Source organism: Mus pahari, chromosome 5, assembly GCF_900095145.1.
Source record: "Mus pahari chromosome 5, PAHARI_EIJ_v1.1, whole genome shotgun sequence".
Classification (NCBI taxonomy): Eukaryota; Metazoa; Chordata; class Mammalia; order Rodentia; family Muridae; genus Mus; species Mus pahari.
The window spans coordinates 105886193-105899124 of record NC_034594.1 but is presented as its reverse complement, the minus strand read 5'-3'; the positions used below and the strand labels follow the sequence as shown (position 1 = coordinate 105899124).

The window sequence follows — 12932 nt, the reverse complement described above, 5'->3', positions numbered from 1 at the left end:
TTTAAGGTACTGGAGTAACGAAGTTTACAATCCACAGGATATGCATGTGTGTGTGTGTGTGTGTGTGTGTGTGTGTGTGTGTGTATCCACATATATCCATATATATAATGTCTCCTACACATAGCAGCATGACTCAGTTTATCCTGGGGTTAGGGCTCAGAAATGGCTTTGGTTCCCTTCCCATCCCACAGATCTCACCTGCTTGTACTCCATCCAAGGCAGAGGAGAGGTAGTTAGATGCATGAGACCGCCTTGGCAACAGAAGACACAGGACAGAGAAAGGAGAGGTGACCACCTCCTGCCTTGCACCTTTAGCACACACACACACACACACACACACACACACACACACACACACACACACACACACTCCTGCCCGGTGTCTGTTTACTGTGCTCTGCTCAGTCCCAGGAATCCTAAGTAGGCTCCCTATGGCAGACTGGCCCTTACAGAAGTGTCCTAGTTTGTTTCCTATTGCTATGATAAACAGCATGACCAAAAAGCAACTTGGGGAGGAAAGTATTTATTTCATCTTATAATTCACAGGTCACTCTCCATCACTGCAGGAAGTCAGAGCAGGAACTCCAGACAAGAACCTGAAGGCAGGAACTGAAGCAGAGGCAATGAAGAAGTGTTGCTTGCTGGCTTTCTCTTCATAGTTTGATGGACCTGTCTCCTCCTCCTCCTCCTCCTCCTTCTCCTCCTCCTCCTCCTCCTCCTCCTCTTCCTCCGCCTCCTCTTCCTCTTCTTCCTCCTCCTCCTCTTCTTCCTCCTCCTCTTCCTCTTCTTCCTCCTCCTCCTCTTCTTCTTCTTCTCTCTCTCTCCTTCCTTTCTTTCACTCTTCCCTTCTTTTTTTGAGGTTATAGTGTAATTACATCATTCCCCCTCACTTTCCTCCCTCTACACTCTCCTATGCACCCTTTCCTTCTCCTTTTCAAAGCCTTTGCCTTTGCCTTTTTGTATTAACTGTTGTTACATATATATATATATATATGTGTGTGTGTGTGTGTGTGTGTGTGTATTCCTGAGTACAAACTTCTCAGTCTGCAAGGTGTTACTTGTATGTATGTTTTCATGTCAGCCTTCTTTTTTATACAACCTATGACCACTTCTCCAAGGGTGGCACTGCCCACAGTGGGCTGGGCCCTCCCACATCAATCGCCAATCAAAAAAAAAAAAATGCCTACAGACCAATCTGACAGAGGTGGCCCCTCAAATGATGTTCCCTCCTCCAAGACGACTACAGTCTGGGTCAAGTTGACAAAAAACTAGGCACATGAGAAGTATCTTTGCAAAGCCACAGACACTCTCTGAAGCATCCCTAGGAATGAGCAGAGTGAGGCTATCCCGAGAATTTTGTGCCAAAGCTTGTAGATCCGCAGCGATTGCAAACTACATGTATACCCACTTTGACTCTTATACCTGAGACAGCCAGGCTCAGTGTCTTACTGACAGTGGTCACAGCTAGGGCAGAGTCAGGACCCAGCCCTCCTGACCTGCTGCTCGCTGGTGCGTTTTTGTATAATTTTGGCTGTCCCTTGGAACCAGAACTGAGGTGGAAAAGTTCCCCTAAGATTTTAGTTCCCCTGGAGATATTAGGAAGAAGCAGGCAGGGCCCTAGTGTTCACCTTTCCTCAATATCTCTTCCTACCTTGGAGGAGGACTCACCAATACAGAACTGAAGCCAGAGTACATCCAACCCTTGCGTATTAGAGAACTGGAGAGCAGCAGACAGACACGGGGGTGCGGGGCAGGAGTCGGTGCTAAAGGTGCAAGGCAGGAGGCAGTCACCTCCTCTTTCTCTGTCCTGTGACTTCTGTTGCCAAGGCTGGGACAGGACCTACCAGTACTGAGGTCAGGTGTATATGGAGCCGTTATGGACATGGGACAATTCTAAGAGCTCATTGGTTAGAACTGAGGTCAGGTGTATATGGAGTCGTTATGGACATGGCACAATTCTAAGAGCCCATTGGTTAGAACACCCTTTGTGTTTGGAGGTTATTACCCAGTTCCAGTTTTGCAAAGCCGTAGAAGGCCAGAGCTGAGAGAAACCTTCAGAATCATCTCACTGCTGATGAGGCTGGGGCCTGGAAAGTGGAGGTGGCTTCCTAGGGCAGAGCAAAGATGTAAAATCTTGATTCTAACTTTCCCTAAAACTTCAAGGAGTTCTAGAGCCATGATCATGTCGTCTTTTTTTTCCAGCAAGTCTGTTCCACACTGCCCCAGAGGAAGGACGTCTGGGTCCCCGGAGGAGATAGGGAAGGAGATGCTAGCCCTGTGGTCTTTCAGACTTATTCCTGCCCTGGTCTTTGTTGTGTCCGTTTCTACGCCTTCTTCCCCCTCCCCTTTCTCACTATCTCAGCCACAGTGGACTATACCACTGAGGATGCACAGTGTGTTCCCACGCCACCCTTCCTGTGATGGGGGTGATGGGCAGAAGAGCCGACATTTACTACATCCCTACTAGGTATCAGGTCCCACATCACCATCAAACCACTTCATTTCTGTAGCCAGGTGGGCATGGCTGGAAGTCCCACATACTCATCCGTCTTTCTAATCATTCTCTCCTCTCCTTGTTCCACTGCGATGCACCAGTCAGGTTAGCATCGGGACAGTTAGTCAAGCAATGAGATGAGTCTCTGCATTGACAGTGCCATCTAAGCTGTCCCACCTCTAGAACACTACATCTACAAGTTGGGTATGTTTGTGGGTGCTTTGTGAATGTGACAGGAACAGGGGGCTTGAGTTTCCTGATTTCCAGCTATCTAAAATTAAGAGAGAATGCCCATACCCACACTAAGCCCTGCCTTGACAGAGTAGTAGCAGCCACTGTGGCCTCTTCACCCTGCCTCAAACTAAGCTCTATTTTCTACCATCCCTGAGTCACCTAGTCCATATTCCCAGTGCCTGAGATGCGCAGAACCAGCGTCCAGGGAATCTTCTCTAAAAGTTGCTGGTCTCCATAGTGGCTTCTCCATCCACCTGCTCCAAATCCTTCAGTGAGCCTGCAGGCTTGGGCTTTGCATGGAGGCTGAGGTTGAGGCTGAGACGGAGAGTAGATGGACCACAGGTGTGGGTCAGCAGAGTTGTGCGGCGGCTAGCGAGGCTGCTAGTGGAGAGCTGCCTGTGCACTCTGGGCTTCGAACCCCTGCAGCAGGCGCGGTGACTCAGGGAAGGTGGCAACAGGTGGCTGTTGAAGCCCATATAGATCCAGGGGTTGCAGCAGCTGCTGAGGTTGCCCAGAAGCATCGAGATGGTGAAAGCCACATTGGTAGAATCTGTCAAGACAGAAGCACAAAAGGCATTAGAATCACAACTGGAGAGGGATCAGCGGGGGTGGGGGTGGGGAAGCTCTAGGACAGAGGCTGAATCTCCACTGAGGAGATGAAGGGAAAGAGATTTACTCGGGGGTTCCATACCTAGATAGGCACAGCTCAGACTTTACCTGTAATTCCTGAGTCCAGGTCTCACTACCTTAGTTTTGGTTGATTTTTAACTTTAAGAATGGTTTGCTTCAAGTTCAGGTGCAAGTAAACTCTCCCTGTGTAAGATTGGCCCAAATAGAAGAAAAAGATTTCCGGACCATGAATGGGGACCATGAATCCTCTAATACGAGGCTTCTCTCCCTTCTCTTCCTTTGACCTGGCCTCACTCTGTAACCCAGCCCAGCCTCAAACTTAAAGCAGGCCTTCTAAACTTTCTCTCTATATGACCCATCCTCACCTAAGAAAATGAATGTTTCCTAGGGTGTCTATATCGGTAGACAAATGGAACATTTGCTGATGATAAATCATAAAGAAGTTAATTTCCTTTCCCAGGGTCTCATGGATGTGTGTGCTTCTCTCTTTGCTATGAAGAATTCCTTCCAGCGTCTTCTGTGGAGCCTGGTGGTCCCGGGTTCCTTCAGTCTTTTTTCAGAGTGGAGAGTTTTCTCCCTGTTTCAGTTACGACGGGCTGTAGGCTGAGCAGATGCACACCACTCTAAGCCCTTCTTGCTTGTAAAGCCTGTTGAGGAATCGGCTGTTCCTCCAAGGGGCTGTCTGGGTGGCTCGATCTTTCTCTCTTGTTGCTTCCAATGTACCTTAACTATAACTGGATTGAGCAAGTTCTTTTCTGGTCATATCCATTTGGTACTTTAAATCCACCCCTCGCCTGGATGTGTATTGCCTTCGATAGATGAGTTTTGAGGCTACAAACCGTATTGGAAATGTTTTCTATGTCTTTAGCCTGAGTTTTTTTTTTTTTCTCTTTCTTCGATGCCCATGGTTTGTGAATCATGTCTTCTCAGGGTATCCCGCAGATCTCAGTTTTCACTGACTGACTCAGTTTCTCTGTTCTGTCTTCAATCCCTGATCCGTCCTTTTGGTGAGATCACACATGGAGCTCTCCAGACTTACTAATTTTAAATTTCCAATATTCAGTTGGCTTTTCCTCAACATTTTGGTCTCTCTCAGCTCTTTGTATCCTGTTGGAACTCATGAGGGAGGTTTTTTTTTGTGTCGTCTATGACTTCCTTGAACATACTTATAAACATTCTCTAAGATCCTTTGCATGGGATTTTTGTCTAATTCCGTCTCATTGGAGGTCATTACTGTTGGGCTAGACATTTTTGAAGGAGTTGTTTTTCTTTGGTTTTTCATTTCTTTATGGTTTTGGGTTAGGACTTGTGCACTTGGGGTTAGGTCGCTGGTTAGATTTTTTTGTAAATCACTCATATTTATCACTCATATTCCAATAGAAGTATGTCGAGTGTTTGAGAGAAGCTACATTATAATAGGGTTGAGGCGCCGTTCTCCTTTATTAGACAGCTGTCCAGGGCACCACGATTGATCTCCCCTGAGAGCAGAATAGAAGCTGCGGAAACAGCCACTATGAAGGAGTAGGCCCACTATGAAAATAAAGCAGTCGTCCAATGAAAAACGGTCACTTCCTAAGCACCAGTCGTGTTAGACAACAAAGGTGAACTGATGGTACTATAAGCATGAATTTATTAGTTAGGTGAGTATAGGCAGGGAAGAGAACATAGTAATCACTATATGTATCGTAATCACTTCATCAGACCGTGTTGGTCGATGAAGAAAGAGTAAAGGAGGGAAACATAAATTGGAGGAAGAACAATAAGGACAAGCGTGAATGTGTAGGTGGCCAGAGGTAGTCTTTACTAAAGGTAGAATGGGCAGAGAAGGGGGAGGAGATACAGTGAGTTTAAAATCACCCCAACTCAGAAAGCTGAGACACAGAAGCCCTGTCACCCAGACCAGCCAGTGAGGAGAGTGGGAGCAGATAGAGACCAAGACAGAGCTGGGTGCCACTGGCCTAAGGAACTAGCACTGGGTATCAACTAAGGGAAAAGCCGAAGCAAAGGGGAGCAAGCTGGATCGGGCTGCAGAGTACAAATGCAGTCACTTGGTACTCTGTCCCTGGCGTCCAGAAGCCTGTTCCTGCCTGCCAGGCTGTGTCGGGTCATAGATGCTGGGGGACTCCCAGGGACACTTCCGAGTCCAGTTTCGTGTTGTGCATGCTGTTCTCACCTTTGGAGATTGTTGGATGACCAGCTTACAGACTTCTGTCCACTCCATATGTGGTTCTTCACTGGTTGTATCTCAGAGTCTAGTCATTTCTGGGGAAGTCCTTCAGGAGTCCACTCACAAACACTAACTAGTCCTATACTACAGTATAGTTCCTGATGCTTGAAGCTCTGCTTGGAGCCCATATTTAAGTTCCCCTGCAGACTGTAGCTTTGGCTAGGTTTCCACTGATGACTGTGTGGCTGATTCAGACTTACCACTGTCTGGTGGTGTTCATCAGGCCAGGGCCAGCATATAAACCCACAGCACCTGCTCTGAGTTTTTTTAAGGGTGAAGTTCACAGAAGGTCTCACAGGTCACCAAGACACTGAAACAGCAGGGGCCTCTTTAAAATGTCACTTTATGGCTGCCAAGGAGCGGGGATCTTCCAAGCATCTTTCTTCTCTCTGTTGCTGCTATGGACTTTTGGGGGGTGGAGTGTTGGGAGGGTCTGATTCCCTCACATCTTTTGCTCTTTGGAGTATCTGTCACTGAAATTACAGTGCAGATTTTTCTGGGTTTCTCTGTCATAAGATGTAGCTACTGATCTCTGTGGTTCAAGACATTTTTTTTAAAAAAAAGATTTATTTATTATGTGAGTGCTTGGTGCTGTCTTCAGACACACCAGAAGAGGGCATCAAACCCCATTACAAATGGCTGTGAGCCAACATGTGGTTGCTGGGAATTGAACTCAGGACCTGTGGAAGAGCAGTCATTTTTCTTAATCACTGAGCCATCTCTCCAGCCCAACATTTATTTTAAAACAATTTTTAGTACATATTTATTAAAGATTAAAACAAGCTTTCATGCCAATGGTATGAATGTGCTTGCTTGTTCTCATGTGGGCATATCTTAGCCAAATATTAAAGAACACGGAGCATTTTCAATGTTTCTCAGAGTTGACTAGTATTTTGAATGTTTAATAGCCAATGCTGAGAATGTCGCTTTGTATGAATATGTACTATAAAATAACAGAAGACTGTGTAAGGTCATTTCAGATATTATTGGAAATTTGATACCAATTCCAGGTCAAAATGCATTCAATGACATTTTCTCCTAATGTTTTTGATGCATATATATATAGTGTATATGCATGTGCAGATGTGTATACAGGTGCACATGCTTACACATGCAAGTGTAGAGGTCAGAGGTTCATGTCAAGCATCTTCCTCTATCACTCTCCATCTTACTTTTTTTTTTTTTTTTTTTTTTTTTTTTTGGGGACACAAGACATCTCACTGACCCTGGAGCCCACTGATTGGCTAGACTTGGTCAGACAGCAGTCATTCATCATCCTCCTGTCCCTGCATGGATCCCACCATCCCACCAGGCTTTTTCCATGGATGCTGGAGACACAAATCCAGGTCTCATGTTTTTATGCAAACACTTTACCTACTAAACCTCCTCCCCAGTTACCTTTTAATATGCAACTCAAGTCAGTAACTTAAAATTTTTTAAAGCTCAAACATTCCAATTCAGTGCAATCCAAGGATAAGCTAATTCAATGCATGCTGAGCAGCGACGTTAGAAAAGCATTAAGACTGATTTTGTTTCTTTTTTTTTTTTTCTACCTTCTACAGAGCAGTCTTGCCATATGCTCTGCTCACCGTATTCTCCTTTGCCTCAGGCCCAAAGCAATAGCTCAGCAGACCTTGGGATGAAACTTGTATAACTCCTTCACTATGGAGGAAGCCAACTGTCCTGTGGAGAGGCCTTCATAGCAAGGAACCGGTGCACATGGTCAGCATATGCACAGAGGCTGGCCAGCCAACCCATGCGCAAGCACACTTGAAAGCAGATACTCCTCCCCCAGCTGAGCCTTCTGATGGTTGTAGACCTGGCTGACAATAACATGACTGCTTACCTGTGAGTGACTCTAAGCCAAAGGACCCAACAAGATGGTCTGTGAATTCCTGACCCACAGAAACGGTGAGGTAAAACGTATCACTCCAAAGACAGTCAGCTCTCAGGGGGACAACTTCAGCCATCTTTACTGCCTACTCCTGCAAGCCTTCACCTCCTTCAGTGATTCTCAGTCATCCTCATGCTGCGACCCTTTAATATAGTCCCTCATGTTGTGGTAACCCTCAACCATAAACTTATTTTTGTTGCTACCTCATAACTATAATCTCGCTACTGCTATGAGTCATAATGTAAATATCTGTGCTTTCTGATGGTCTTAGCGACCCCTGTGAGAGGGTGGCTGGACTTTGTTTTCACTTTAAAACTTTCTATTTCTACAAGAGCAAACAGCTTGTACACGCAGTAAAAAACATTGCCGTTTTTAACACGCAGCAGTTTTGGGTCTGTGCTGCAGTGCTTCCTGCAGCATTCTTTGGCATTACGTGGCACTGCAGCATGCACAGTGCAGAGCGTGCATGTTATACATTCCGAACCAAGGCTCAGTTGCCCTGCAGGGCACAACACAGGTGAGCATTGCCAGAAATACCTCAGACTCATTACACATTTAATTTTGAATAAATCCTCATCACTGCACATTCAAAATTCTTTGCTCTCACCAAGATTTTTTTTCAATCCCCAATAGGTTGTATCTACCTATGTGACTCCATATGGGACTCCAACACATGGTTGCAGGACCTTGGCCCTAATGGACATAGACTTAAGATGAGACACTGTCTATACTGTACCCAGGGCAAATAAACAAGTTCTGGGCCCTCTACTTTGCCCTTATTTGTGTTATGGATAATGGCTTCTTGGGGCCCTATGCACCTCCTCCTTCTTCTCTCTAGTCTCAGTCTTTCTGTCATTTGGTCACTGAACATGTGATCACTGACTTGTGCAGGTTTCTGTGCTAGGGACCTGGCAATGAATAAAACTTGGCTGCCCTGCAAGTCTGCCACCATCCCCAAGTACAACATGGTGGGCAGGTTCTAGGCACAGAGCGTCTGCTTGGATCCCAATCTCATTCTCAATTGTCACTAGGAATCTACTCTCATGAGAGAAAAATGAAACAACACAAAAATCTATTCGAGGCAGGCAGAATGTACAGGTGGAAAAGTCCAATAAGATCCCTTTCAGATACAATTTCCTTCTTAGAATTTAGTGGAAACACTTCTCACAACCCAGAAAAGCTACTAAGATGACCCCAGCCTCCTGCTGCACACATCTGTACAGTGCCACAGCTGGTGCACTAGCTTCTTCACAGAAGTAGAATTGTTTAAAAGCAATGGCAGACCTGGTAGGAAACTCACAAGCAGCCCTTGCAGTTCTTCTAGCACAGTCAACAAGAACTGCCACTCCACGCCTTCTGTCTCTAAAGCAGATCTAACCAAAAGCCATGGGAGCATGGGGTGTACTGAACAAATAATTGTAAAGCTTTTATTTTGTCCTTGAGCTTTTATTTTTCTGAGAGCACATTGTAGGACAGGGTTTTGTCTCTGCACTGCTGGGTCAGACAGACCCTCGGCCACAGGAAATCACCATCTACGCAGACAATGTATTGGGGACACTCTAATAATAAAGGTGGGTGCTTCAGGCAAACGGGTCTAAACCACACCAACTAACGGAGAAAATAGAATTCATCTTCCCACACATCCTTCAATAAAGGGCAAAAACGACCTCATCCTTGGCATCATTGGCCAGCCTGAAATTGCTGGGAGAATAGCCATGTAACGGATAAAGTTGGCCCATAAACCACCTGTTTCAAGTACTGGCTCTATTGCTTACTAGCCGTGGCATCTTGGGCCAGCAACTTTAAGGCCACTCTGAGCTCCAACTTACTCAGAGGCACTGTAGAGAAAGCCACTCCATAGCACCATGCAGAGCCACATGCTTAGCACCAAGGAGCCCTTCCTACTAGTCTAGCCTTGGCTAGTAAGTACCCTTCATAGTAAGTTGGATTGAATATGTTCATTGCTTACAGAAAAATTTGCAAACACCTTCGTGTTCAGACTAATGCCCAAAAGACAGAACCAAGCATGGTGTTAACTATTTGTATTCCCAGCAGGCAGGAGGCAGAGGCAGGAGCATCAAAAGTTGGACATCAGTGCAGGCAGCACAGTAGCTCCAAGGCCAGCCTGAGCCACCTGCAGCATCTGAAGCTCACAAGGCTACTGGGTACTTCGTTCTCTGGTATCATGTAGAGCTAATTTTTTTTTTTTTAAAGAATCTTACTTTGTCTTTCAGATAAAAAAAAAAGCCTCTCTTTGTAGATCTAAGTTAAGAACCAGGGTTGTAGGCAAAGTGTGGGTTGAAAGAAAGAGCCTAGTATTTCGAGGACCTAGGTTTCATTCCTACCACCCATGTGGTGCCTCATGGCCGTCTATAATCCCAGTTCCAGGTGAATCAATGCCCCTTTCTGGCTTCTTTTCTGACCACATACACATTGGCCACAGACATTCAGGCAAAATATCTGAACTCATGAAATAAAATAGGAAGAAAAGAAAAAGAAAGAAAGACTGGGAAAAAGATTGGGCTCTCTACTCCTTACTATGTCACCCCTGGCTGAGTGGCCTTGGGCAAGTCACAGACCCTTTCTGTGCCTCCCTTTCTTCGGTGACAGAATGATGGAGCTGAATTTGAGAGCTAAATGCTGTCATATGTCAGTCCTAACTAACTAGAAGTGGCTGTTGAGAAAGAGCCACAGAGCTATGTCCAGACTCAGAAGGGAAGGGCACACAGAGAGAAGACAGTCCCCATACCCAGCATTGCCACCCTGGGCTAGATTACTGGAAACTCCTTTCAGATCTGTTAGTCTATGATCCTCGGGTTCATGTAGCATGCTAGAAGTTGGCTGAGCAAATACACCTAAACCTCTCCCCACAGAGCCATGCTAATCTCTGCTTTGTTCTAGAACAAGTGTTTGTTTTTTTTGTTTTTTGTTTTTTGTTTTTTTTTACTAGCAGCAAATGGTATTTTAAAATCATTAAGTAACCAAAATTTTAAAATCAAGAAACTTGTGCTCAGAGAGATGGCTCAGAGGTTAAGACTGTTCTTCCAGTGGTCATGAGTTCAATTCCCATCAACTACATGGTGGCTCATAACCATCAATAATGATATCTGGTGCCCCCTTCTGGCTGGGCAGGCAGAACATCATATACCTAATAAATAAATCTTAAATTTTTTTTTAAATCAAGAAATCACACATAATTGATATTCACTCAACATAGCCTCAGTGGGCTGGACAGGTGGGCTGGACAGGTGGGCTGGACAGGACCTTATTGGGCAAGACTGTGGTCTGAATGTCTATCCTCAGAATTCCTGTTATAGAAACAGAGCCCTCAAAGTCCTATACCAATAGTACTTTCAGAAGAGACCTTTGGAAACTGATTAGATCCTAGGGGCTTAATAATTAATAGGTTAATGTGTTAGCATGAAAAAGAAATGTTTGTTACCATAAGAGTATTCCAGTGTAAAAATCAATTTGGCCACTTCCAGGGGTGCCCTTCATCACCCCAGGAATCTTCGGAGAGTCCCCACTTTCCAAAAGAACCTTCCCAGACTTCCCAGCTTCTAGGAAAGTGAGAAATAAACTTCTGTGCTTCAAGTGTTAGGTGAGTATTTCTTATAGCAGCAGAGGATGCTCTAAGACAAGCAAGCACCAACTCACTTAGTTATCCCGTTCATTTGTGTCCTGCCTGGCCCTGGGAGGCACTGTGATCTCCTTATCCTGACCCTATTGTCTGTCCCCACCACCTAACCCCACACCCCACATACTCACCTTCATTAGGTGCATTCTCGTCCCACACAGACCACATCTGGACACTGAAGAAAGGTGCCCAGCAAGCAATGTAGGCCAGCACAATGATAAAGGTCATCTTCACGGTTCGGATCTTTGCCCTGGAGATGGTACTGATGCTGCTGACCCGGGACGGCAGCCCCCTAGTGGCTGCAGCAGCGGCAGAAGATGAGGACTTGGGCCAGCCCCTTCTTTCCTCCCTGCCAGCCTGTGTCTTGACTTTCAGGTTCTTGTAGATCTCGTGGCAGATGAGGCCGTAGCAAGCTGTGAGCACCACCACGGGCAGCACAAAGATGGCCATGGTAGTCCAAGTGATGTAGACCCGCGGGCCCCAGGAAAAGTAGAAATCTGCCCAGCAGTCCAGCACCCCTGAGCCCTGGATCACCTCTCGCAACGAAAAAATGAACATCTGAGGGAGGCTGAGGATGGCAGCCAGCAGCCAGGGAACAGCAATAAGAGGATAGGTGGACTGGCTGGGCTGCTGGAGGCTTCGAAGAGGGTGACAGACAGCCAGGTACCGGTCCAGCGTCATGGCTAGCAGCATGTAAGTGGAAGCAAACATGCTGAGCACCTGTAGATATTTGACAGCCCGGCAGAGGAGGTCAGAGCCCTGGAAGCGATAGGTGATGTCCCAGAGCAGCTGAGGCAATACCTGGAAAAGCGCCACGCCCAGGTCGGTCAGGGCCAAGTGCAGCACGAACAGATGCATGCGGGAGCGCTTGTGGCCCTGGCGGCCCAGGATCAGTAGGACAGCCAGGTTGCCTCCCGTGGCCAGAACCAGGACAGTAGCTAGGATACCAATCTCCACCTTGGCTAGTTCTTCATCCCTACCCAGCCAGGGTGTGGTGGCATTGGGGACAAGCAGGGTCCCCCCAGGGGAGGAGGTGGCAGTCCAAGAAGGCTCAGAATCCATGGTTAGGTTTTGAAGGAGAGAAGGAGGGGAAGGTGGATAGAGGGACGGTGTGGGTGCAAGTACGAAGTTGGATAGATAAAACGGAGTGAGAGAGAAAGGTTAGAGGTGGAGAGAAAGAAGGGAGGTGAGGGGTGACAATGGAGTGAAGGCTTGGAAACAGGTGAGATAGCTCAGCAGACAGGGATAGAGAGAACGAAAGGAGTAGGGAGCAGAACCGACATCCCTGACCCCACAGAGGCTGAGGATGAAAGAAAGAAAAGGCAGGTCTGGGAGCTGGGTGTTAGTATGGGAAGGTTGGAGGGGGTTGGAAGTAGGGGCTTCTGAGAGGCGACACCAAGGAAGCAAAGGGAACAGCTGCCATCTCCCAAATCCACCCCAAATTTACTTTGTCCAAACTTTCTTTTGGAATCGGAGAGAGTAGCAGTCCCTAAGTTGTCTTAAAGGTGCGGTCCAGAACCATGGGCGGTGCCTGCAGGAATTGGAAACCTCTGCCAAGCCACGGTGTACTCCCACCGCGCTCTCTCCCTCTCCGCTCTTGCTCTCACAGGAGGGTGAACACAGACAGGCAGGAGCAGATGTGGCAGCTCAGAGCGTTTTATGCTCTTGGATTCCTAGTCCAGAGGCTGCTGCTTGTCGGTTGGTTCCTGCAGAGGAGGGTGGAGTGAGACTCAGTGGCACTCTTCAGACAGGGGGTACTGAGGGGAGGGGCTGAGCAGCTGGGTGGGACTGTAGAGGAGGAGGATCAGGGAAACAG

The 12932-nt window shown here is 46.8% G+C and overlaps 1 protein-coding gene across 1 annotated transcript; it reads right to left on the bottom strand.

The window, feature by feature from the left end:
- Positions 1-2943: 2943 nt before the first annotated feature.
- On the bottom strand, positions 2944-12178 carry Avpr1b (arginine vasopressin receptor 1B). Its single transcript, XM_021199279.1, has 2 exons — positions 11248-12178; positions 2944-3278 (listed from the first exon to the last, which is right to left on the bottom strand). The coding sequence occupies exons 1-2, from the start codon at positions 12176-12178 to the stop codon at positions 2944-2946; spliced, it is 1266 nt and encodes a 421-aa protein (XP_021054938.1).
- Positions 12179-12932: the final 754 nt, after the last annotated feature.